The sequence below is a fragment of the Cricetulus griseus genome, chromosome 6, assembly GCF_003668045.3.
Source record: "Cricetulus griseus strain 17A/GY chromosome 6, alternate assembly CriGri-PICRH-1.0, whole genome shotgun sequence".
Classification (NCBI taxonomy): Eukaryota; Metazoa; Chordata; class Mammalia; order Rodentia; family Cricetidae; genus Cricetulus; species Cricetulus griseus.
Genome location: NC_048599.1, coordinates 86,021,264 through 86,044,771, shown reverse-complemented (window position 1 = coordinate 86,044,771; position 23,508 = coordinate 86,021,264). Strand labels below are relative to the sequence as shown.

The following is a 23,508-nucleotide window of genomic DNA, read 5'->3' as shown; positions in this document are numbered from 1 at the left end:
AAAAGAACAGCCCTGTGTAGTGTTAGGCATTTGTAATTATAGAATTTGGAAGACTGAGCAGAAGGATTGCTATGAGTTCAAGATCAGCCTGGGTTACATAGCAAGAACCTGTCTCAATTAAAAAAAAAAAAAAAACAGTGGTTCTGTTGGTAGAGTGCTTGCCTAGCATATAGGCACTGAGCTCAATCCCTAGCACTGTATAACCTGGGTATAATAGTGCACATGAAGGGTCAGAAGTTCAAGATCAGCCTGAGCTACATAGAGACAAGAACAGAGAAAGCATCTTCACTGTAATAGAGTAACCATTGAGTACAGCATCTTCACTATAATAAAGTGTCCATTGAGTACAGCATAATCCCTGTAATAAAGTAGAGTATCCTCATGTAATAGAATACAGAGAACTGGAAATGGTGCCTGCCTTTAATCCCAGCACTTGGGAGCCAGAGGCAGGTGGATCTCTGAGTTCAAGAAACAGCCTTGTCTCCAGAAACAAGGGGGAAGGGGGGCAGCATCATGTATTAAAGTACGGCATACTTACTGTTGGTACTTTTGCATTTCATTATTTCTAAAAAATGGTGTATATATTCTGTCACTTTAGTGCCCAGAATTTCAGAGAAGACATGTTGACATTACTAATGTAAATTGAAGTGTGAACAAGTTAAAACATGTCTTAGGTCATAAAACACAAGAGAAATTTAACAGGCAGAGCCTTCCAGTGTACCTGGAGGTAACTGAGTTCTTGGGGATTTACAAATCTCATCCTAAGGAACAGATAATAAACACAGGTGCTCACTCACATTAATAACCTTTTTTAAATTGTTTGTTGTTTGAGGCAGGACTATGTAGCCCTGCTCACCTATTGTTTCTTTTAAGTTGAAATATAACTTTATTGAAAAAGTTAATAGGAAAACCTGATATTTGCTGATACACAGGAACAATCAGCATGTATTTCGGTAGTACACTTAGGTGTGTGGACATTTTAGTTTCTTGCATAATTTCTAAAACATTGTAGAAGGCAATATTGTTAAATTCTATTTCAACTAGGAGTAGTTGTACTTAAAATTGTTGCTTTTACAGAAAGTTGATGCTGCTGAATTGCTTCGTCTGTACCTGAACTATGACCTTTTAGAAGAAGCTGTGGAATTGGTCTCCGAATATGTAGATGCTGTGTTAGGGAAAGGACATCAGTACTTTGGAATTGAGGTAGGTGCATATGAATGTTTCCTTTTTATTATGTATCACCACACTAAGTATTAAATATGGAAGTATCTAAAATAAATTACATATGAAGTATATATATTTAGTTATATAGTGAAATATTGGTTCTCCAGGAATCTCTAGTTTCTTTTCTTTTTTAATATTTATCTTTAGCCAGGCATGCTGGTATACACCTTTGATCCCAGCACTTGGGAAGCAGAGGTAGGCAGATCTCTGTGAGTTTGAGGCCCTCGTGGTTTACAAAGTGAGTTCCAGAGACAGCCAGGACTGTTACACAGAGAAACCCTGGCGGGGAGGGGGTGTATTTTTAATCATGTGTGTGTGCCACATGCCTGTTGGTACCTGAGGAAGCCAAAGGTATTGGGTTCTCTGGAGCTGGAATTGCAGGCCATTGTAAACTGTCTGGGAATCAAATTCAGTTCCTCTGGAAGAATAATATGCACTCTTTCTTTTTTTGGCATTTTTGAGATAGGGTCTCTCTGTTATGTAGCTCTGGTTGTCCTAGAACTCCATTTGTAGACCAGATGAATGATGACATAAATTGTTAATATATTAACTCAGTTCAAAGAAAGGGGAGAAATTCAGATGTATGTGTTTATGTATATGTAATCCTTTTTTTTTCTTAATTACGTGTATTTATTGTGTGTGCATGCACACTTGTGCCACAGTGCACATGGAGTCAGAGAACAACTTAGGGGATTCATTTCTCTCTTTCCACGATGTGGTATAGGAATTGAATTCAGTAACTTAGTCTTGGTGGCAAGTGCCTTTACCATCTCACCAGCCCCACATAATTTCTTCATGGGGATGGGGGTGGGGTGAGGTTTAAAGTTTCCTGTATGAAGTCCTGCAAAAGCAACTACCTAGAAGAAATAGTATCATGTTAATAATAGACATTTTCTTTCAGTTTCCACTGTCTGCAACAGCCCCCATGGTATGGCTCCCATACTCCTCTATTGATCAGCTTCTCCAGGCTCTTGGAGAAAACAGTACCAACAGTCACAACATTGTAGTAAGTAAATCCTTGAGTTGTCTCAACAAATCGCTGCTGGCAGGCATACCCTAGGGCATGGTTATTGGTTCTCTAGGATGAGAGGGAGGAAAAAAGCCATTTATCGCCCATAATGTGCTGTACCCCCATCCCCAAATAAAAAGCTTCAGCAACCATTTCAGAAGGAAATAATGTAGAAAAAGAACCTACAGGTGTTTAGCAGGGTATCTCTAGGGGATGAATGGTACTAGAATACAGTAAGATAAATTGTCAGTCTCCTGAGTGACCTTTGTAAACAATGTGTTCTGGAACCCATACTAGCTACAGCTTACCTAAAAAATAAGTACATGAAATATTTTTGCTTCCTCAATCTTATAAAGATAAATTTTTGTTTACTAAAGTGTCTGCCCCAAAACTCACAAAATATGGTTGTAAACTACTTATTACAGTAGCACACACCTGTAGTCCTAGCTACTGGAGCTGAGGCGTTGGTGGTGCACGCCTTTAATCCCTCAGGAGGCAGAGACAGGTGGATTTCTGAGTTTGAGGCCAGCCTGGTCTACAAAGTGAGTTCCAGGACAGCCAGAACTACTTAGTGAGATCTTGTCTCAAAAAAGGGGGAAAATAAAATAAAATACTGATGTGGCCTGTTGTGTTAGAACACAATGGTAGGATATAGTGAAAAAGAGGCAAAAGAATCATGACTTTGAGGTCACATTTTCATAAACAAGGTATCATAGTGCACAGCTTTTATTCCAGGGAGAACTCTGTTCATTAAGGCCAGCTTGGTCTACATAGTGAGATCCAGGCCAATCAGAGCTGTGTACTGAGACCTTGTCTCAAAAGAAAACAACAAAACTGGTGTGCTAGCTCTTGGGAGGAGAAAGCAGGATACACAATGAGAACTTGTAAATAAATGAATACATACATATACATACACATGGAAACCACATACAAACATAGACGGTGGTATAACTGAGTTAGAGATATTGCTCAATAGTAGAGCCATTGCCTAGTGTGCATAAGAGTTTGAGTTCCACAAACACAAAAGTGGTTTGCATATTTAGAAAATTCAGGACAAAAACAGGAATGATGATTATATAATAACAAGGAAGAACCAGTTCTGACTGTAGAATCAAAGAACAGACTTCTGTGCCGAAGTCTGGTAAATAAATGAAGCAGAGCAGGTGAACAACTCTAATTGGTACACTGGTTGGTAAAGTCAGAGTGATTCAGTCTTCACTCTTCAAGCTATTCTGTGTAATGACTTCTTTCTTTTCCCTTACAGCTATCCCAGAAAATTCTTGACAAACTAGAAGACTACCAGCAAAAAGTTGACAAGGCAACACGGGATTTATTATACCGTCGGGACTTGTGATCTAGATAGCTACTCAGCCTTTGTAACCGATTGGTGCCTCTTAGGGCTTAAGACTACTCCATAGAAACCCTGTGTTCAAGGCCATTTTTTATAACTGTAAATGATGTATATGGCCCTTGAGCCTGCATTCTGCACAAGATAAGAGAACAGGAGAGTCGGGACCGGCCCCGTGCTTGCTGGTGGTGCTGTCATGGTTTCTGGTTTTCAACCTTCTTCTCCAACGGCTGCTTTTGTATATTATTCTCAAGCTTTTTCAGAGTTTATATTTTTTTAAACTACCGAAGACATCCTATATCTGTAAATGAAAGCTCAGCTTCACTTTCCATAATACCTAATGGTTGTTGGCTTGTTATAACTGGCCACCAAATAGTCACTGCATATCTTTTAATTTTTTCTTATCTTTTTTTGTATTTCAGTGGGATTGTTTTGGTCCAGAACTAACATGTATTTTCTGTATTACAAACAAAGGCTAGTGGTTTTGCATACTCTTTTCATTATTTATTGTAGAGTTTTTCATATGACCATCAATAAAGTATTAAGTAATTTGCCTAGATTAAGTATAAATTATGACCAACTTTTTAAGGAAAATATATTTTGAGTCTGGCTCTAAGGCTAAACGTGAGAAAAAAAATAATGTCCATCATCTATAAAAGAAACAGATTTTCATTTTCAAAGTGTACTAATTTATGTGATTTATAATAATCAAGCTGGACTTGATCGTACAGTTAGTCTGATAACATATTGGACCAAAATAGAATTTTACTGATCAGAATCAGAAACATTTATGCATACAAACTTTGGGAAAGGTAAAAAAAACAATAAAAGTATCCTTTGATTTTATTCTGTATATTAAGATTTATCTTTTTAGGAAACAGTCTCTATACTATTTGTGTGAATGAATATCCTTTGACTTTCGTGTTTTTCATAGCCTTTAGAATTTATACTGTCACTGGACAGTGATGTTGCACACCTTTAATCTCAACACTTGAGAGGCAGAGGCAGGTAAATCTCTGTGAGTTCGAGGTCAGCCTGGTCTACAAAGAGAGTTCCAGAACAGCCAGGACTGTTACACAGAAAAACTCTGTCTCAAAAAACAAAACAAAGAATTTATACTGTCAACAACCTATTTGTGTTACATAGTTTTTAGCTCTACAATGCTTAATATGAGGTATTGGGGATTGGCCCTACCGCTCCCAGCTTTCTAAACTGGCTTTCCACTAGAACAAGAAAGGTATTGACCCATTTATGTGTACATACTCAACCATGATCATAGTCTGGAAAGTATCATACCCGCCTTGCGGCCTTGTCTGACAACAGCAAGCAGGAGGATGCTGGTGCTACATCAGGATCTTTTGAGTTGGGTTGCTGATCCAAGCAGTGCTTCCACAGTAGCAGTTCATAGAGCATTGACCAGCGTTTCCTAAGCTAATTGTTTGGGTCCCAGATCTAATCCACATGGAAAAGCCAGTCCACCTCTTCCTTCTGTTTATTTCTACTTGCCTCACTTCAATTTGCATGCCACTTTGGGCCTGTGTTTGTGTTTACTAGACCCTGTGATATTTTAATTATCCATAGTAATATGACTATTCCTTGATTTTTCCTACTCTGGTGATTTTCCTGTCACAATGTATTGTTTGTTTGTTTGTGTTATTTTGGTTTTGGGGGTTTTATTTTATTTATTTATTATGTATACAACATTCTGCCTCCATGTATATCTGCACACCAGAAAGGAGCACCATAACAGAGCCCCCACAATGTATTGTTTAAAAGGTTCCCTCGGGGGCTGGAGAGGTGGCTCAGGGGTTAAGAGTGCTGGCTGCTCTTCTAGAGGTCCTGAGTTCAATTCCCAGTAACCACATAGTGGCTCATAACCATCTATAATGAAGACCTCTTCTGGCGTGCAAGCAGAACACCACATACATAAAAAGGGGTTGGGGGGGGAGTGTTCCCTGAGGGTCTAGAGAGACGGCTCAGTGGTTAAGTAGGCTTACCACTCTTCCACAGGACCCAAATTTGAATCCCATGTTGGGCAGGCAGCTCACAACCACCTGTAACACCAACTTCAGGAGTTTTTACACCCTCATCTGAACTCCACTGACACCTGTACTTCTGCACATTCCCACACATAAACATATAGTTAAAAATAATAAAAATTGGGTTTTTTTCTTTTAAAGGTTCTGATGGGTTAGGAGTATAGCTCAATGGTAGAATATTTGCTTAGCAGGCCCAAGGCCCTCAATTCCCAGCACTTTACCGAAATGGCTGTAACAGATGTTCTTTCTGTTAATACTGGATTTGGTAGGCCTGGGTGCCAAGCCCTGTGTTTGATCCCCAACACCACAAAGGGTAAAGGAACAAGATAATATTACTGAGATTTCATATCAATAATTTTTACCAAGTAATAATTTTTGCTGTCATTATTGTAACTTTGTAAAAATTGGCTTTACAAAGCTATTTTAGTATCTCCCACCACCACCACCAGCCCTTCTCACTGAGCCCTAGCTGCTTAAGAAACTTTGGGGTCTGCTGGACAAAGTGGCACACACTGTTTAATACTAGCACTCACATTCAGGAGGCAGAGACAGGTGGATCTCTCTTGAGTCTGAGGCCAACCTGATTTTCATGTTGAGTTCTAGGACAGCAGGGCTGTATAGAGAGACCGTCTCAAAAAAAAAAAAAAAAACCTTGAGATCAGTTGTCACCAGTTCAGTACCAGCCCTTGTCTATATTCTGACTCCCTCAAGTTAGCTATTCAGTACTTCTCAAAGTCCTGGCTACATTGTTTGCTAAAACTTTACTGAACATATAGGGGTAAGCAAATGTCAAAAAAAATCAAAATTATAGATTTGCAGAGATGGCTCAGCTGTTTACTGCTCTTCCAAGGGACAAGAGTTCAATTCCCAGCACCTTCAACCTCAACACAACCAGCTCTTAACTCCAGTTCTAGGGGCCCTAAAGCCATCTGGTCTCCTGGAGCAACTGTACACATATGACAGAGGCAGGCAGGTCTCTGTTCCAAGACAGCCATAGCTATACAGTGAGACCATCTAAAACAAAAAATTATGAATGTACCTTAAAGATCCTTTTTTTCATTTCCCCCACATAGCACGTATCTCAGGCTGGCCTTGAACTCACTATAGCCAAAGATGATCTTGAATTTCTGATCCTCTTGTCTCTGCCTCTAAAATGCTAGGATTGTTTATAAATCACTAAATGCATAAATGTATAAGTCCCAACTTATGCAATATTGGGATCTAGCCCAGGTCTCTGTATACTAGTCAAGCACTCTACCAACTGGGCTGTATCCCAAGCTCCAACCCCAGTCATTAATTGGCTATTTGGGATTATTAAGTAACACCTCATTTTATAAAGCATGTTTTGTGGCTGGAGAGAGTTCTGTTAGTAAAGTACAAGCTCAGAGGACCTGAGTCCAATCCCCCAGAACCCAGGTTTGTAAAAAGCTAGGCATGGTCATATGTTTGTGATCCTCATGCTGGTGGACAGAGACAAGGACTGCTGGAGTGCTGGCCAGCAGGCTATCCTACTTGGTAAGATCCAGGCCAGGGAGATCCTGACCAAAAAAAAAAAGACAGCTCCTGCAGAATGACACCTGAGGTTGACCTCTGGCCTCCACATGTAAGTATGCCTTGCAGAAGAACACACACATACATACAAAGACAAAAATATGTTATTTGAGCTGAGCCAATACAGATTTTTAGCCACAGAGGGACCCAGCAAGATGGTTCATTTGGAAAAGGTGTTTTCTGCCAAGCATAGTGACCTGAGTTTGATCCCCAAGACCTACATGGTAGAACAAGAGAACCAACCTTCAAGTTCTCTGACCTCCACACATGGGGCACATGCACAACACACAAAAATAAGGATTTTTAAACAAAAGCAATGTGTTTGTTTCAAAGTTGTTTGCCTTGTGTACATTAAAGCCCAGGATGCTTGTTCAGGTTAGCTACTGTCTCATTCTCTGTTGCCTTTAAAGTCAAATAACTTTGTTTCAGATTGGTGATGTGGAATGTTAAACCTGAGCGACTCCATTTTGGTTTGATATGTCAGGCCTAGTACAGGAGCTAAGCCCAAACCAAGTGTCTCCTGTAAATCCTTTTGAGCAGAGCAAAAGTTTAAAACCTGCTGGGTTGGGTGGTGGTAGCAGTGCACGCCTTTAATCCCAGCACTCAGGAGGCAGAGGCTGAGGCAGGTGGACCTCTGTGAGTTCCAGGCCAGCCTGGTCTACAAGAGCTAGTTCCAGGACAGCTTGGGCTACACAGAGAAACCCTGTCTTGAAAAAGAAAAAACAAGAGAATGCTTAAAACCTAAATACAGTAATCTCCAGCACTGCAAAACTGGGGTGGGGGAGGCAGAGTGGCATCAGGCAGATTAGCAGACTCCCCTCCTTGTTCTCAGCCTATTGCAAACACCAACACTCCTCTCAAATGAATATGGGTGGGATTTATATTTAAATAGCACAAAGAAAAGTATCCATGAACACAGTGTAGATATAAGGTAGATTACCTCAATCTGATACACTTTCCATTAGCACATAGTTTATACTATAGAGATTTCTGGTTTTAAATGTATATTTATAGGCTGGAGAGATGGCTCAGAGGTTAAGAGCACTGACTACTCTTCCAGAGGACCTGAGTTCAATTCCCAGCAACCATATAGTGGCTGTAATGAGATCTGGCACCCTCTTGTGGCCTGCAGGGATGCATGCAGGCAGAATACTGTATACATAATAAATATATAGTGTTTTGCCTGAATGTATGTTTGTTCACCATGTGTGTCCCTAGTGACCCTAGGGCCAGAATGGGGCATCAGAACTCCTGGACCTGGAGTTATGGATGGTGGTGAGCCACTATATGTGTGCTGGGAATCAAACCTGGGATGCAAGAGCTTTTCTCCACTGAGCCATCTCTCCAGCCCCATCATAGAAACTTCTAAAGTTTCCTTTAATCTACCCTATTCTTCCCAATCATGGTACCTAAAACCATAGATGCTCCTATATATTACTGGATTCTTCACACACACACACACACACACACACCTGAAAATTAAAGACTTTAGTATAAATAAGCCATCATTAACCTTTCATTATGTCTACTTAGAACTTCATAAGTAAAAAGTTGATTTATTGTTCAAATGACCTATGGACTGAATATAGGTATTTCTTTCAAAACAACAAGCTTCATGGTTCAAATAAACTTCCATAAAACATGTACAGTCAAATAATGTGGTATTATAAATAATCTGGTCTTTGTCCTTGGTTCCTGGCATACAACTTCAAAAACATTTGGAATTTCCTGAGCCATGGGAATTTGCTTAACAAGCTGAGTCTTGGTAAGTTCCTAACTAGCTTCTGAAATGGAGCTTCTCACCAGAAGACAACCACAAGATTAGAGGGTAGGAACTTTGGACCAGTCCTACTTCCTAGTAAGAATGAGGTCTGGGGCCAATCTGTGGCCAGCAAGTTGACCAATCATGCCTTTGAAACCAAGATCCTTAAAAAAAATTAACAAGATAGAGCTTCCCACATGGTAAACTGGGAGACTGTCACACTCTGGCTATAGAGGGAGGCTGAATGGAAGCCATGATGCTCCCCTCTATTGCTCCCCGACATCCCACCCTATTAACAATCCTTATAACACCATAATAGACATAAGTACAGAACTTTGCTGAGCTGTTTTACAGTGGTTCTAGTGATACTCAGTCATTTGAAAATCCGATTTTCAGGCATTCCTGAAATCTGAACCCCTCAACTTATGGAGTCTGGTGCTAATTCCAGGTGGCCAGAGTTGAATTGTACCAAAGAATACCCACTTCAAGGTGAAACAATAAACAATAAATGATTACACTTAGCTAAATCAATACAGCCATGAGATTTCACCCCTACCCTGCTGAATTGGCTTTTCTGTGAATTGTCCATCTTTGCCAGAGAATTAAAAGGCAAAGCTCAATAGGTTCAGGAAGCTAGGCTCTCAAAACTACCAAATAGTAAAGACCACCTACCAAGTGACTATGACTAAATGTATTTGAAATTATGTTTGTTTAAAGACAATACAGGAGACACAGATGGATTAATAGTTAAGAGCCTGCATCTGGGTGTGGTGGCACCCATCTTTAATGTCAACACTCTGGGGGCAGACAGACGGGCTGACCTCTAAATTCGAGGCTAGCCTGGTCTACAAAGTGAGGTCCAGGACAGCCAGGACTACACAAGGAAAGCTTGTCTCAAGCAAGCATGTACTGCTCTTGCAAGGACTTTAATTTGGTTCCTAGCACCCACAACAAGTAGCTAACAACTGCCTATAATTCCAGAATCTGATGCTTCTGAACTCCAAGGACACCTGCATTCATGCACACACATACACAAGGGAATGAAAAGCAGGAAAAAAAATAGAGGCAATGTATGTTTTTTCAAATGATGTTCAAAACTTTCACTTGTCACATGTTTTTAGATTTAAAATTAACATTCTGAGTAATGAAATTTATTTCCTTACATTTTGTTGACTCTTTCCATGCCATCATCTCTCCATTGACTCCCTTTCCTCCCCTAGCAACCCTCTTCTGCTTTCATGTCACATATATTCCACCAGACTCTTTTCTACCTCCACCTTCAGACCTCTTTGTCCTTTCATGATCCCCTTTCTGGTGTCAGGACCTACACATACACACATACATTAATTGACATGTATAAAAACTAAAGTCTGGGACCATATAAGAGAAAATTTATTTTTCTATCTGAGTTTGGGTTATGCCCTTTAAAATTCCTATTGTACTCCTACTGTCATGAATTTTTGTTTTTTTTTTTTTGTTTTTGTTTTGTTTCTCTATGTAGCCCTGGCTATCCTGGAACTTGCTCTGTAGACCTACAAGTACTTCTCTGACCTCCACACTTGTACCATGACACGTGTAACCCCCACCAATCAATCAATCAGTTTACCAATCAATCTGCTTCTTTCTCTTTTTTTTTAAGATTTTTTTTTTTATTTATGTGTACAGTATTCTGTCTGCATGTATGCCTCCAGGCCAGAAGAGGGCACAAGATCTCATTACGGACGGTTGTGACCCACCATGTGGTTGCTGGGAATTGAACTCAGGACCCCTGGAAGAGCAGTCAGTGCTCTTAACCTCTGAGCCATCTCTCCAGCCCCAATCTGCTTCTTTTTATTAATAGGGCTATTGAGATGGCTTGGCAGGTAAAGATGTCTGCTGCCAAGTCTAATGATGTGTGTTCAGTCTTGGCACCACACGGTAGAAAAAGTAGGACCAACTTCTGAAAGTTGTTCTCTGACATTCATATACATGCTGTGGCATGCATCACACACACACACACACACACACACACACACGCACGCACGCACGCACGCACGCACGCACGCACGCACGCACGCACGCACGCACGCACGCACAAGGTTTTTTTTTCTTTTTTAGACAGAGTCTCAATGTGTATTCCCAACTGGCCTGGAATTTGCTATGTAGACCAAGCTGACCTTGAACTCTAGGGATCTACCTGATCAGAATTCTACAGCACTTGGGAGGCAGAGGCAGGAGGATCTCTGTGAGTTCGAGGCCAGCCTGGTCTACAGAGCAAGTTCCAGGACAGGCTCCAAAATAATACAGAGAAACCCTGTCTCAAAAAAAGAAAACAAAACAGAATTCCACTATACAGTTATCATTTTATTGCCATTATTCCCAAGAAATAAATCAGAAAATTGCTAACACCTTCAAAATAGCTGACATCATTTTCTTATGTTAATGTTTTCCACAAATCTTAGGAGTACAAATCTCAGAACACTATCCAGATTCTAAATCCATAGGTAAGAAAAGGAAAACAATCTAATTTATTTCAAGTTTGCATACATTTATTTATTCATCTACTCAAGTTTGTGTATTTTATGACATTTGCTGAATGCCAACACAGGAAACAATTTTTTTGGGGGGGGGGCTTTGGGGGCAGGGTTTTGGAGCCTCTCCTTGAACTAGCTCTTGTAGACCAGGCTGGTCTCAAACTCACAGAGATCTTCCTGCCTCTGCCTCCCAAGGGCTGGGATTAAAGGTGTGTGCCAACAATGCCTGGCCAACAAATTAATTTTAAAAAATCAGGTTATTGTTCTTGTGTATTTTGCATTGGACAATTAAGCTAATGCACCCAAAATTAAGATATATACTCTGTAAGGTTATGAGAATCAAATATAATTTCTATATTCAAAGTGATTAGCTAGTAACACATAGTCACAGCAAATAATAAATGTTACATAATTTTATTATGCTTGGGTGGGAACCTGATTAGCCTCTGTGGTTATAAAAATGCATTCCACAAGTTATTTCTTAAACTCAGTGAGTTTGAGGCCAGCCTGGGCTACAGGTGAATTCCAGGACAGCCAGGACTGTTGCACAGAGAAACCCTGTCTTGAAAAACCAAAACAAACAAAAACCCTTAAAGAGGGAGATGGGTATCTAAACTACTGTCAAGTGCCAAGGAGGGCCTTGACAGTGAGGCACAGAGATACTCAATGCTCAGAAAGGTCTTGTCTGCACTGAGCCTCGGGGGAATAAATTTTGTCATGTGATTCAGTCGTTATGGCAACTAGAGTAAAGGATGGATTTACGATGAGAGAAATGGATGGGAAATTGAGTCAAATACCATCTCCAGAAAGGATAAAGGTCAGAGTATTGACAGAGGGCCCACAATTCTCTGTTCTTATGATTTCAATTGACTTGAAAGACTTCTGCTTATACAGATCAAAAATTTAGTTGGCGGGGCTGGAGAGATGGCTCAGTGGTTAAGAGCATTGACTGCTCTTCCAGAGGATCCTGGTTCAATTCCCAGCACCCACATGGCAGCTCACAACCGTCCATAACTCCTGTTCCAGGGGATCCAATACCCTCATAAAGACATTCATTCATGCAGGCAAAACACCAATGTACATAAAATAAAATAAATAATTAAAAAAACTTAGTCGGCTTCCTATTTCACTTGTGGGAATACCATGATTAATGTAGGTCTATGGTGAAGGCCATAATCCTCCATGAACTCAGTCTTCTGATCGTAGTCCAACTTATTACCACATCTACAGCTATCATGCTTCTGTTGAGTGTCTCCATTTGGTCCCTGCCACGCCAGGATTCATTTGTATTTTTTAGCTTTTCAAGTGAGTCACTGTATTGCCATTGTTATGTCTGGCCTACAATCAAGAAGCTCTTCAGTGATGCAGGGGCTTTTTGAAAATCTATGTATTTCTCAAAATACTGATGAAAGATATGGCTTCTCAACTTTGCTAGTTTAAGTAGGTTCTTAGGATTTTTTTTTATGTGTATGTGTTTCACCTGCATCTATATACGTGCCCCACATGCATATTTGGTGCCAGAGGCCAGAAGAGGGCAAGAGATGGCTAGCAACTGTAGTTACAGACAATTGTGAGCCACCATGTGGGTACTGGGAATTGAACCTGGGTCCTCTGGACAGTCAACCAATGCTCTTAACTACCGAGCCATCTCTCTAGCCCTGGGTTTTGTTTGTTTTGAAACAGGGCTTTACTATGTAGCCATGGCTGTACTGGAACTGAGATCTGCCCACCTCTGCCAAGTGCTTTGACGTCCAGTCTGTTAATCTATATCGTTAATACCCATTCCCATAGCCTTTCCTATTTTATGAATTTACTGTTGTTGTTGTTGTTTGTTGTTATCTTTAAGACAATATCTCACTCTGTAAGTGCAGAATGATCTGGTATTATGCATATCTGGCTGGACTCACTTGTAGTGATCCTCCTGCCTCAGTCTCCACTGAAGTAGACACGAACCATAGCAACTAGTGAAAGACTTAAAAATTAGCAAAGAAATATAGTCCAGATAAGGAAACTCTCCAAACTGAATGTAGGGCAGCCTAACCCAGAAACTAAGGCCACTACTATTGTTATTCTTTTGTTTAAAAAGAAGAAAAGAGAAATATTGAGACAGACATAAGATTATAAGTTTATTATAAGGCCCGGTAGAATGGGGAGACTAAGAAGAGGAACAGGGTAATGGCTGACCGCCATGGCCGGTCGCCATAGAGAGACAGAGCGGGGAAACAGAGAAAGGGGACAGAGAGCAGGAACAGGGGGAGAGAGAGACAGACAGACAGAGAGAGAGAGAGCGCGAGCGTAAAGGGGCAGAGAGAGAGAGAGAAAGGTGCAGGGGCCTATCTTTTAAAGGGGTCCTCTGCACCTGCGTGCAGACTTCTTTCCCATGGAACCTTGGGCTGACCAGGGTATTGCCTGAGTGGATTCCACCAGGTAACAGGGGCAGGCCAGCATAATGCCTGAACCTTTCAACTATGACTTAGGGCCTGGAATTTGCCAGCTTACAAGGCCATAAGATAACTGGGTACCAAGAATTCCCAGATGGCCACCCTCCCCAAGGGGCTCATGGAGGAGACAGATTGCCCCACTGGCCAATGTGTCAATAATTAACAATTAAGGGTCCCAATGAAACAAAGAGATAGCTACCATTTGCTCAAGCAAGATAAGCATATTCTGAGGTCTGCAGGTTTTACAACTGGTGGGTCAGGAGGCCATCTGATTCCCAGCCCTCTCCTCAATACAAAGGGCCTCTTAGGAACCCATGACTCTGGTGATGCCCCTCCTTAAGCTTGTGGTTTTTGCCTTTAAAAACACCTGTGCCTGGGGGACAGGGGTGCTCTCTAGCCTGCATGCTGAGAGAGTCCGTTTGTACAAACGTCCACCTTTCATTAAAGCCTCTTGCTGTTTGCATCAAGTTTCCGCTTCCTCATGGTGATTGGGGTGGTCGAGGTCCTGGGAAAAGATTCTGGAGGCCTGAGCTTCCGGGGGTTCTTACACTAATTCTGCTAGTACCGTGAGAACACTTCAGTAGCTCTCCTGTAGTAAAGCACACCACAACCTTATAGACCATGTGTGTCATTACTATATGTCCAGAAGCAACCAGGAATGCTAGGAGTGAGTCCTGGAAAAAAAAATCAGCATTATCTTGCTTGCCAACTATCTCTGGGGAGAACATTAATTGCTCTGGACGTCACCTGCCTCTAGGGATCCGGAGGTCACTTCTGCAGGCAAACAAGTCTCAGACTTTAAAGAGCTCAACGTCCCCAGTCTCCAGGTTTTTCCTCCAGACACAAGTGAAGGATTTAGAAATAGGGCAGAAAGGAGTGTTTCGGAAGATAAGTAAAGCAGGATGAGGTAAGATTTCTGTACCCATATGAATAGTTTGGTCGTTTTCAAGGCCCAGTCATTTTTCCCACTAATCACATCGTATTTGCGTTTTAAGGGTCTACAGAATTATAAATACCCAGCGTCATAACTGTTGTTTAATACTACACCCAGAAGAAGCCACAGTGATCAAGGGAACCTTGAAGAAGGGTGAAATACATCTTTACCTTCCTAAATGACAAACAGCTGAAAACAGCCACAAGATGGCTGACAAAGCGCTAAAGAAAACAGCGCAAGGGCGAAACCCCGTCTCCTGGAGGAAGTCGCACAAACGCGGGCCCTTCCGCACTATTGGCTGGACGTCCTGTCTTTTCCCTTTGCCATTGGCTACCTGTTCCTTCTCAAGTCAAAACAGCCAATCGCCGTTTCCCTGAACAAAGCCCACCCTTCCGTGGATGGGGCGGAGCGTCCGTAAAGGCGCCCGGGCTCAGGGCGCATGCGCAGGCGCTCCGCACCGTGCCGGTTAGAAGCGGATCTCCTCGGGAGGCGGTGCCGTGGTCCATGAATATTGATTACGCACCGGGGCCCCGTGCGCCCGCCCCTCCTGACTGCCGACGCTCGCTGCTCGCGCTCGGGCTCGCGATGGGGAAGAAGTCCCGGGCGGTACCCGGCCGCAGGCCCATCCTGCAGCTCTCTCCACCGGGTCCTCGGAGCAGCACGCCGGGCCGGGATCCCGACCCCGATCCGGATCCTGAGGCTGACTCGACGGCAGCGGCGACCAACCAGTCAGCCCCGGCGGCTGCGGCTGCGACGGCGGCGGCCGCGACGTCGCCCGCGGTGCCTTCCACTGCTGCTCCAGAGGACTCGCCTTCGGAAGGTAAGGGCGCGCGAGGTGCCCCTGCCTGTGTTTGGGACGTCCGAAACTCGAGCACGGGGCTTGAGGCCTAGGCCTCCCAGTGAGGAAGAGTGACCCTGGCGGGCGAGATACGCCTGGGCTGCCTGGGACCTGGAATCCGCGGGACTGTGACCGTGGACTCTGGGCAGCGGAAGGCCCGGCCGCGCTCATCTGAGGCGCCATTGCGGGTGCAGGGTTTTTCCCCGGGAACCTGTGCAATCCACCGAGGCCTGGCACCCCAAATGTCTCCCACATGACCCCCTACGATCTTGATAACGCAGAGGGAGGAGGAGGGCAGTTTCCACGTGGAGCATTGAAGCAATTGAGCCTAGCCTTCTCTGCTTGTCACACTTGGTTTCGGTTTTGTTGAAATTGAGACAGCCACTCTTTAGAAGGAAACAAACCCTTTTTTTCTTTATGCCAGACAAAGCATCGGTGCCCCCACCCCCCCGCCGACTTGTAGAAAAGTAACAAAGCCTGTGGGTTTCCCTGGAACTGTATTTGGGTTAGGAGTAACAATTCCTACCGGGTGTAGATGCGGGAGAAGCTGTACCATTATCAAGTAGCAAGAACATACTGTGTGGAAACCTACAGATTTATTTATGCGTTTTAATTGTTGAGTATTGCAGGTGCCATTTTCATATAAATGTTCAGGTTACTGTCGATGTCACTTAAATGAATGGAAGATTCTAGATCCCCCCCCCCCCGAGTTTGGACCAGTGATACACACTGGTTTTGGTTTTGTAAGTTGGTGAAATCCAGGCCTGAAAGGTCAGATTTTTATTTTTGTCTCTGCCTCTCGTGTTTTCTCTGGTCCACCGACTCACTGCCGTTTCCTTTTGTTCATTTCAAATATAGATGAACAGGAAGTGGTGGTGGAGGTTCCCAAAGTTGTTCAGAACCCTCCCAAACCAGTCATGACCACCAGACCCACAGCCGTTAAGGCAACAGGTACAGGTTTCTGTTGTTCTTTTACTCTTCTCTAAAATTTCTTTCATTAAGTTAAAATTGAGTGTGTGCCTGGATTGTCTGTTGGATGGTTGTGTTGCTAATTTACGGTTTCCCGTAAAAAGTAATTAAAGTGTTTCTGGGGTTGGAGTTGTGGTAGAGTATTTATTTGCTTCAAAGATGCAAGCCTCTGGGCTCCAGTCTTACAGAAAAATAGATTAACAATTTTGGTATTTTGAAACAGGGTTTCTCTGTGTAGCTTTGGAGCCTGTCCTGAAACTTGCTCTGTAGACCAGGCTGGCCTCGAACTCAAAGAGATCCTCCTTCCTCCTGAGTTGCTGGAATTAAAGGCGTACATCACCACAAACTTTAAGTAACAAGGATGTTTGTTTATTTTCGGCTTATTTAGTTACTGCTATACCCCAAATCGGTTTGTCTATGTGTGCACACACACAGGCAGACAAGATTGCATGCTTCTAAGGCTGTACCACCTAACTTGTTTATTTTTAAGTCAGAGCGTCTCAAGTGATCCTGAACTTTAGCTAGGCTGGCTAGACAAACCCCCCCCTCTCCAAGTGGTACTTTTCTGTACCACTCCACTTCACTCCCAGCACTGTGGTTATAGATGACTGCATCAGCCAAAACATGGTACAAGGGATCTGAATGCAAGTCCAAATTTATTTTACAAACTGAGCCATTTATCTACAAGTTTTTTGGCCATTTGGTGTTTTTAAGGGGCACCAATTATGCCTTATTTTTCATTTTGACTATTTATTGATTTATTTATTCGGTTGGTTATGGTTTTTGTTGTCATTCTTTTCAGACAGTGATTCATGGTCCAGGCTGGCCTAAAACCTTGTATATAACTGAGGCTGGCTGACTTTGACCTATTGCTAACTCCTGCCTTTACCTCCCAAAGTACTATAGTTATTACAGGTGTGCTCCACCACACCCCACTCATTTAACACTGCCTTGGTTGGTACCAATTAAATATTTGTGAAGCTGAAAATTCCTTTTCAAATATCCCCCACCCCATACAGTTGGCAGTCCTATTGTGCTGTAATATTTGTGGCAATGGTTATATTGGCAAACCTGAGTTCAAATCATTATTCTAACTTTCACTCATGACAGTTGTTGGGCTGAAACTTACTCATCTATAAAATATGTCTACTACTATAGACCTAAATTGCTTGGGGTATTAAATTTTACATATATATCTTCTTAAATTATATATAAATTAATATAAATTATATATGTATGTTTATTTCAGACATTAAAACAGCAAGATTGTTTTCTGTATTTTACATGTATTGAAGATTAAAGTTTTTTTAAGCTTTACGTATTATGTATACAATGTTCTGCCTGCATGTATACATTCAGGCCAGAAGAGGGCACCAGATCTTATTACAGATGGTTGTGAGCCACCATGTGGTTGCTGGAAATTGAACTCAAGACCTTTGGAAGACGCCGGGTGGTGGAGTTGCACCCTTTAACCCCAGCACTAGGGAGGCAGAGGCAGGTGGATCTTTTATGAGTTCGAGACCAGCCTGGACTACAAGAGCTAGTTCTAGGACAGCCTCCAAAGCCACAGAGAAACCCTGACTCGAAAAACCAATAAATGAATGAATGAATGAATGAATGAATACCTTTGGAAGAATAGCCAGAGCGCTTAACCACTGAGCCGTCTCTCCAGCCCCCTAGTAAAATGTCTTTTAAGAGTAATTTTATTTTTACATTTTCTGTTTTTATTTATAGGTATGTGTCTATGTAAGTGCAATGTGTGGGAGCTTGAGGAGGCCAGAAGAGGATGTTAGATCCCACAAAGCTGGAGACACAGGTGGTTGTGAGCTGCCCAACATGGGTGCTGAGAACTAAACTCTGATCCTCTGGAAGAACAGCTATCTGTCAAGCACAGATTAAAATATTTTAATATTAAATATCATTACAGAAACTTTATTATTAGTCTAAGATGAGATCTTTGTTTGATTTTTTTGAGAGAGAGAGAGAGAGAGTGAGTTTCTTGCTTTGGTAGCCTTGGCTGGTCTCAAACAGAGATCTGGCTGTCTTTGCCTCCCATGTGCTAGGACTATGCCCAGCCCAGTTATATTTGTCTTAATGCACTTTAATTCATGCACCTTTCAGTTTGAGAAGTAATCACTAATAGCTTTGTTTTTACTTAGAAAATCTGTTTAAACTGCTATACTTTGGCTTAGGTGTTTGAGGTATTTCAACTTTTGAGACAGAGCTACCATTTATAGTTCAGAATGTCCTAGAAGTCTGGTAGTCCATCCTTGATCCCAAAGTTCAGTCCTGTTTTAGCTCCTAAGTGCTCAAATAACAGAAATGTACAACACCTCGCTTGAATAGATATTTAATAACCAAATTTTGTTACTTTGAGAGAGTGAGGTTCAGTGATCCATGGTATGTTTTGGGGAGGTTATCAAGTATGTATAGATTGACTTTATTATCCTGAAGGACTTGGTGGGGGTAGAAACAGGGCCACATTATATAGCTCTGGCTGGCATGGAATTTGCTGTGTAATCCATTCTGGCTTTGAACTAGGTGCTATGATTATAGGTGTGTGCCATTGGGCCTGACCCCTTGAGGGATATTATAATTTGTATCTGTGGTGGTTTAATGTTATTCTTTGTGGTCTTAGTATTTTTTTAAATAATCTTTTACTTTTGAGGATTTCACACATGAAGACATTGTATTTGCACCCCTCCCTCTTCCCCTTTTCCGTGTGTTGTTTCGTTTTTGAGACAGGATCTCACTAGCCTTGGTTGTCTAAGAACTCTTTATGTAAACCAGGCTGTTCTGAAACTCACAGAGATCAGTTGGCCCTTGCCTCCTGAGTGCTGGGATTTAAGACACATGTCATGCCCAGCTTTTAAGATCATTTTGCCTCAGTTTCCTTTGTGATGAGAATAAATGCTTATGCTACCATGCCCAGCATGGTGTGTGTGTTAGTTATTAGAATTGGATCCAGGTAAGTACATGGTTTTCAACTGAGCTGTAATTCTAGTCCTAATTTAATGATTATTCTGATTTTGAAATTTAAGTTTTAATTTGTAAGAAAATGAAATGCTAACTCTTTAATTAAAGAGCCATTGGTTGCCGGGCATTGGTGGCGCACGCCTTTAATCCCAGCACTCAGGAGGCAGAGGCAGGCAGATCTCTGTGAGTTCGAGACCAGCCTGGTCTACAAGAGCTAGTTATAGGACAGCCTCCAAAGACACAGGGAAACTCTGTATCCAAAAACCAAAAAAAAAAAAAAAACATGTGGTTAGGGCTGGAGAGATGGCTGGGGGATTAAAAATATTGGCTGCTCTTCCAGAGGATTTGGGTTTGATTCTCAGAATCCACATAGTGGCTTACAGTTGTCTGAAACTCCAGTTCCAGGGGATACAATGCCTTCTGACTTCTGTGAGGGCACCAAGCATGCCAAATACCAAATATGTACATGTAGCCAAAATACTTAGGCATACAATAAAATGATAAACAAATTAAAAAAAAAAAAAAACCAACACGTGGTTTGGCTGGGGGTGTCACTTAGCTAAGGCATGAGGTCAAATTGGGATCCCTAGAACCTTTGTGAAAATTGGGTGGGAATAGTAGCCTGCCTGTAATTCCAGTGAGAAGTTGGAATCCTTAGTAAGAACAAGTTGGGTAGCCAGTCTAGCTAAAACAGCAAGCTCCAAGTTTAATAAGAGATCCTGTTTCAGGGCTTCTATGCACACATGTGCATGTGTATCCGAATATACATGTGACCTCATATATATACCCATACCACACCTAATAAAAGGGAGAACTCTCTAGTCTTTAAACTGCTATTAACTGCTAATATATATCTCTAGCCCTTGTGTGTTTTCCTTTTTATTTCTAGGAGGTCTGTGCTTACTTGGTGCTTATGCTGACAGTGATGATGATGAGAGTGATGTTTCTGAAAAAACAGCACAATCCAAAGAGCCAAATGGAAACCAGTCAACTGACATTGATAGTACGCTGGCCAACTTCCTAGCGGTTAGTGATGCTTTTGTTTGCATCTCTGTTTTGATATAGTATTTTTGTAGCCCCGGCTGTCCTGATGTAGACCAGGTTGGTTTTAAACCTGCAGCTATCATCCTACTTCTGCCTCTTAAGGGATTTGATGTGTAAGCGCCATGCCCAGTCATTTATTGCTGTTTTTATTCTATAGGAGATTGATGCTATAACAGCACCTCAGCCTGCAGCTTCTGTGGTAGCTTCTGCTCCACCTCCAACTCCACCTCGACCAGAACCAAAGGAAGCAGCAACAGCTGCCCTTTCTTCCACCTCATCAAATGGAACCGACCCAGCCCAGACACTAGGGTGGCATTATGATACTCAGTGTTCACTGGCAGGAGGTAAGTGTGGTCGCTGTTTCAAGAAGACTTCAAAGTTTGACATTGGCCTTCCTAAGCGTGAGGCTAGATGCTTTAGCTCTAGGACTTGGAATTTTGGCCTTTAAATGTAGTATTGGGAAGCTAGTCAATAGGGTGATGGTCTTTACCAGTAGCCAATTGTGCCAGGTGAGTAATAAAAGCCATTGTTTTGAAAACTTATTTTTATTGAGTATCACACAGCTTTTAATTCTGTGCACAAAAGTGGATTTTTTTTCTTTTTGAGACAGGGTTTCTCTGTGTAGCTTTGGAGCCTATCCTGGAACTTGCTCTGTAGACCAGGCTGGCCTCAAACTCACAGAAATCCACCTTTCTCTACCTCCTGTGTGCTAGGACTAAAGGTGTGTGCCACTACATCTGGCTGTGAATAAGTTTTTATTGAGAAAATAATTATTTTGGTGTGGAAGAGTTGTTTACAGGGAACATTTAGTAATGTCTAAAGATAAATTGAGGGTATTACAATGCAGAGGGGTTTCTCCTTAGTGTGGTATATGCTAGGGATGTTGTTAAACTCCACAATACAGATTTGAGAACCCTGTATTAAGCTGTTATCTTTTAACAGCTGTCTTGGGGTAGAAGTCAAGACTATATATATGGAATATAAACTACACACACACACACACACACACACAGTTTACATTTGAAATACGTTTTGTTTTCTTACAGTGGAAATTGAGATGGGAGATTGGCAAGAGGTCTGGGATGAGAACACAGGTTGCTATTATTATTGGAACACACAAACAAATGAAGTAACTTGGGAGCTACCCCAGTATCTTGCCACACAGGTGCAGGGATTACAGCATTACCAGTCCAGGTAAGGGTATTTCTGAAGAAGAAATTATGCAGGAGAAAGTAGCTGCTGTGGGTATTTACCTTTTGTTTGTCTTTTGACACTCCCATCCCCAGTTCTGTAACAGGTACTGAAGCTGGTTTTGTGGTAAATACAGACGGATATACGAAAGAGAAAACTGTTTCTGTTTCCAGTAATAAAAGTGGACCCGTCATAGCCAAACGAGAAGTTAAAAAGGTTAGTATTATAACTTACTGCATTTGCTAATTTTCTAATTTAAGAACTTGATATGATAGTATTTCACAGCACAAGTGTTCTTAGTTTTACCTAATCTGTTTCTGTGTGTTAGATCAGATTTATAGAAGTTACTAACCACTGTAGTGATTCAGAATTTTAGTGCCATGAAAACTACTTAAGCCATCTTAGAGGGACATGGGAGCAGCTGTGATGTACATTATACTGATTGTCATGTGCTGTTTGTGCTATTTGAGAAGCTGGCTCTGGAGTTGGGTTTCCACCCCATTTCAGACCAATGTGCTTGTATCATTGTCCTTTAAAAACTTTTTTTGGCTTTTTTTTTTTTTTTCCTTTTGAGACAGGGTTTCTCTGTGTAGTTTTGGAGCCTATCCTGGCACTTGCTCTGGATACCAGGCTGGCCTCAAACTCACAGAGATCCACCTGGCTCTGCCTCCCGAGTGCTGGGATTAAAGGCGTGCACCACCACAGCCTGGCTTCTTTTTTAGTTTTTCAAGACAGGTTTCTCTGTGGCTTTGGAGGCTGTCCTGGAACTAGCTCTTGTAGACCAGGCTGGTCTCGAACTCACAGAGATCCGCCTGCCTCTGACTCCCGAGTGCTGGGGTTAAAGGCATACACCACCAACGCCCGGCATTTCTTTGCTATTCTTGTGCTTGCTTATATACTTAAACTTACTTATTAGAAACTGAAAGACCACTCCACAGACTGTACAGAACAGCATCCAAGATGACAGTGTCAGACTCCCATCTGAAATTGAGAGTCATCTTTTCATTTTGGATTTCCTTTTAAGAGCTACTTCCCATACCCAAGGACTAGATATAACTGCCTTAAGTCAGGTATGGTGACATACACTTGCAATCCCAGTGTGCAGGTGGTAAGTGAAGGAAGACCTCAAGGATAGGTAAGCCTGAGTTACATAGCAAGATAAGTTTGTGGGTGGTGGTAGTGGTCCCTTTCTTTAAAAATTTGGAGAGTTCAGCAAGCCATGTCAGGCTGGGCGTTGGTGGCGAACGCCTTTAACCCCAGCACTCAGGAGTCAGAGGCAGGTGGATCTCTGTGAGTTCGAGACCAGCCTGGTCTGCAAGTTCCAGGACAGCCTTCAAAGACACAGAGAAACCCTGTCTCAAAAAGCCAAAAAAAAAAAAAAAAAAAAAAAAAAGAACCCAAGTCTTCCAGCACCTACATCAGGAGGCTCATAATCATCTGAACTCCAGCTCTGCTGGGATCAAACTGGCCTCTGGGCACCTACATTTACATACACAAATAATTAAAATTTAAATTAAATTATAAATAATTTAGGCTATTTAATCACTATTTTATTAATTGAATTAATAATAAAATAAGTATAAAAATAAATTATAAAAATTAAATTATAGTGGGGCTGGAGAGACGGCTCAGCGGTTAAGAGCACTGACTGTTCTTCCAGAGGTCCTGA

General features: G+C 41.9%; 2 protein-coding genes across 2 annotated transcripts in view; both read left to right on the top strand.

Moving 5' to 3' along the window:
• Positions 1-4,427, top strand: part of Nup160 (nucleoporin 160) — a 52,905-nt gene extending 48,478 nt beyond the window's left edge. Inside the window, exons 34-36 of the mRNA XM_027422614.2 lie at positions 1,078-1,203; positions 2,126-2,230; positions 3,498-4,427. Of these exons, the coding sequence (XP_027278415.1) occupies positions 1,078-1,203; positions 2,126-2,230; positions 3,498-3,587 (321 nt within the window). The 3' untranslated portion in view covers positions 3,588-4,427. The remainder of the gene's footprint in view (positions 1-1,077; positions 1,204-2,125; positions 2,231-3,497) is intronic.
• A 10,877-nt stretch (positions 4,428-15,304) lies between these two features.
• Fnbp4 (formin binding protein 4) overlaps positions 15,305-23,508 on the top strand; it is a 34,450-nt gene continuing 26,246 nt past the window's right edge. Inside the window, exons 1-6 of the mRNA XM_027422613.2 lie at positions 15,305-15,641; positions 16,518-16,610; positions 20,494-20,630; positions 20,806-20,992; positions 21,695-21,842; positions 21,935-22,055. Coding sequence (XP_027278414.1) covers positions 15,326-15,641; positions 16,518-16,610; positions 20,494-20,630; positions 20,806-20,992; positions 21,695-21,842; positions 21,935-22,055 — 1,002 coding nt within the window. The 5' untranslated portion in view covers positions 15,305-15,325. The remainder of the gene's footprint in view (positions 15,642-16,517; positions 16,611-20,493; positions 20,631-20,805; positions 20,993-21,694; positions 21,843-21,934; positions 22,056-23,508) is intronic.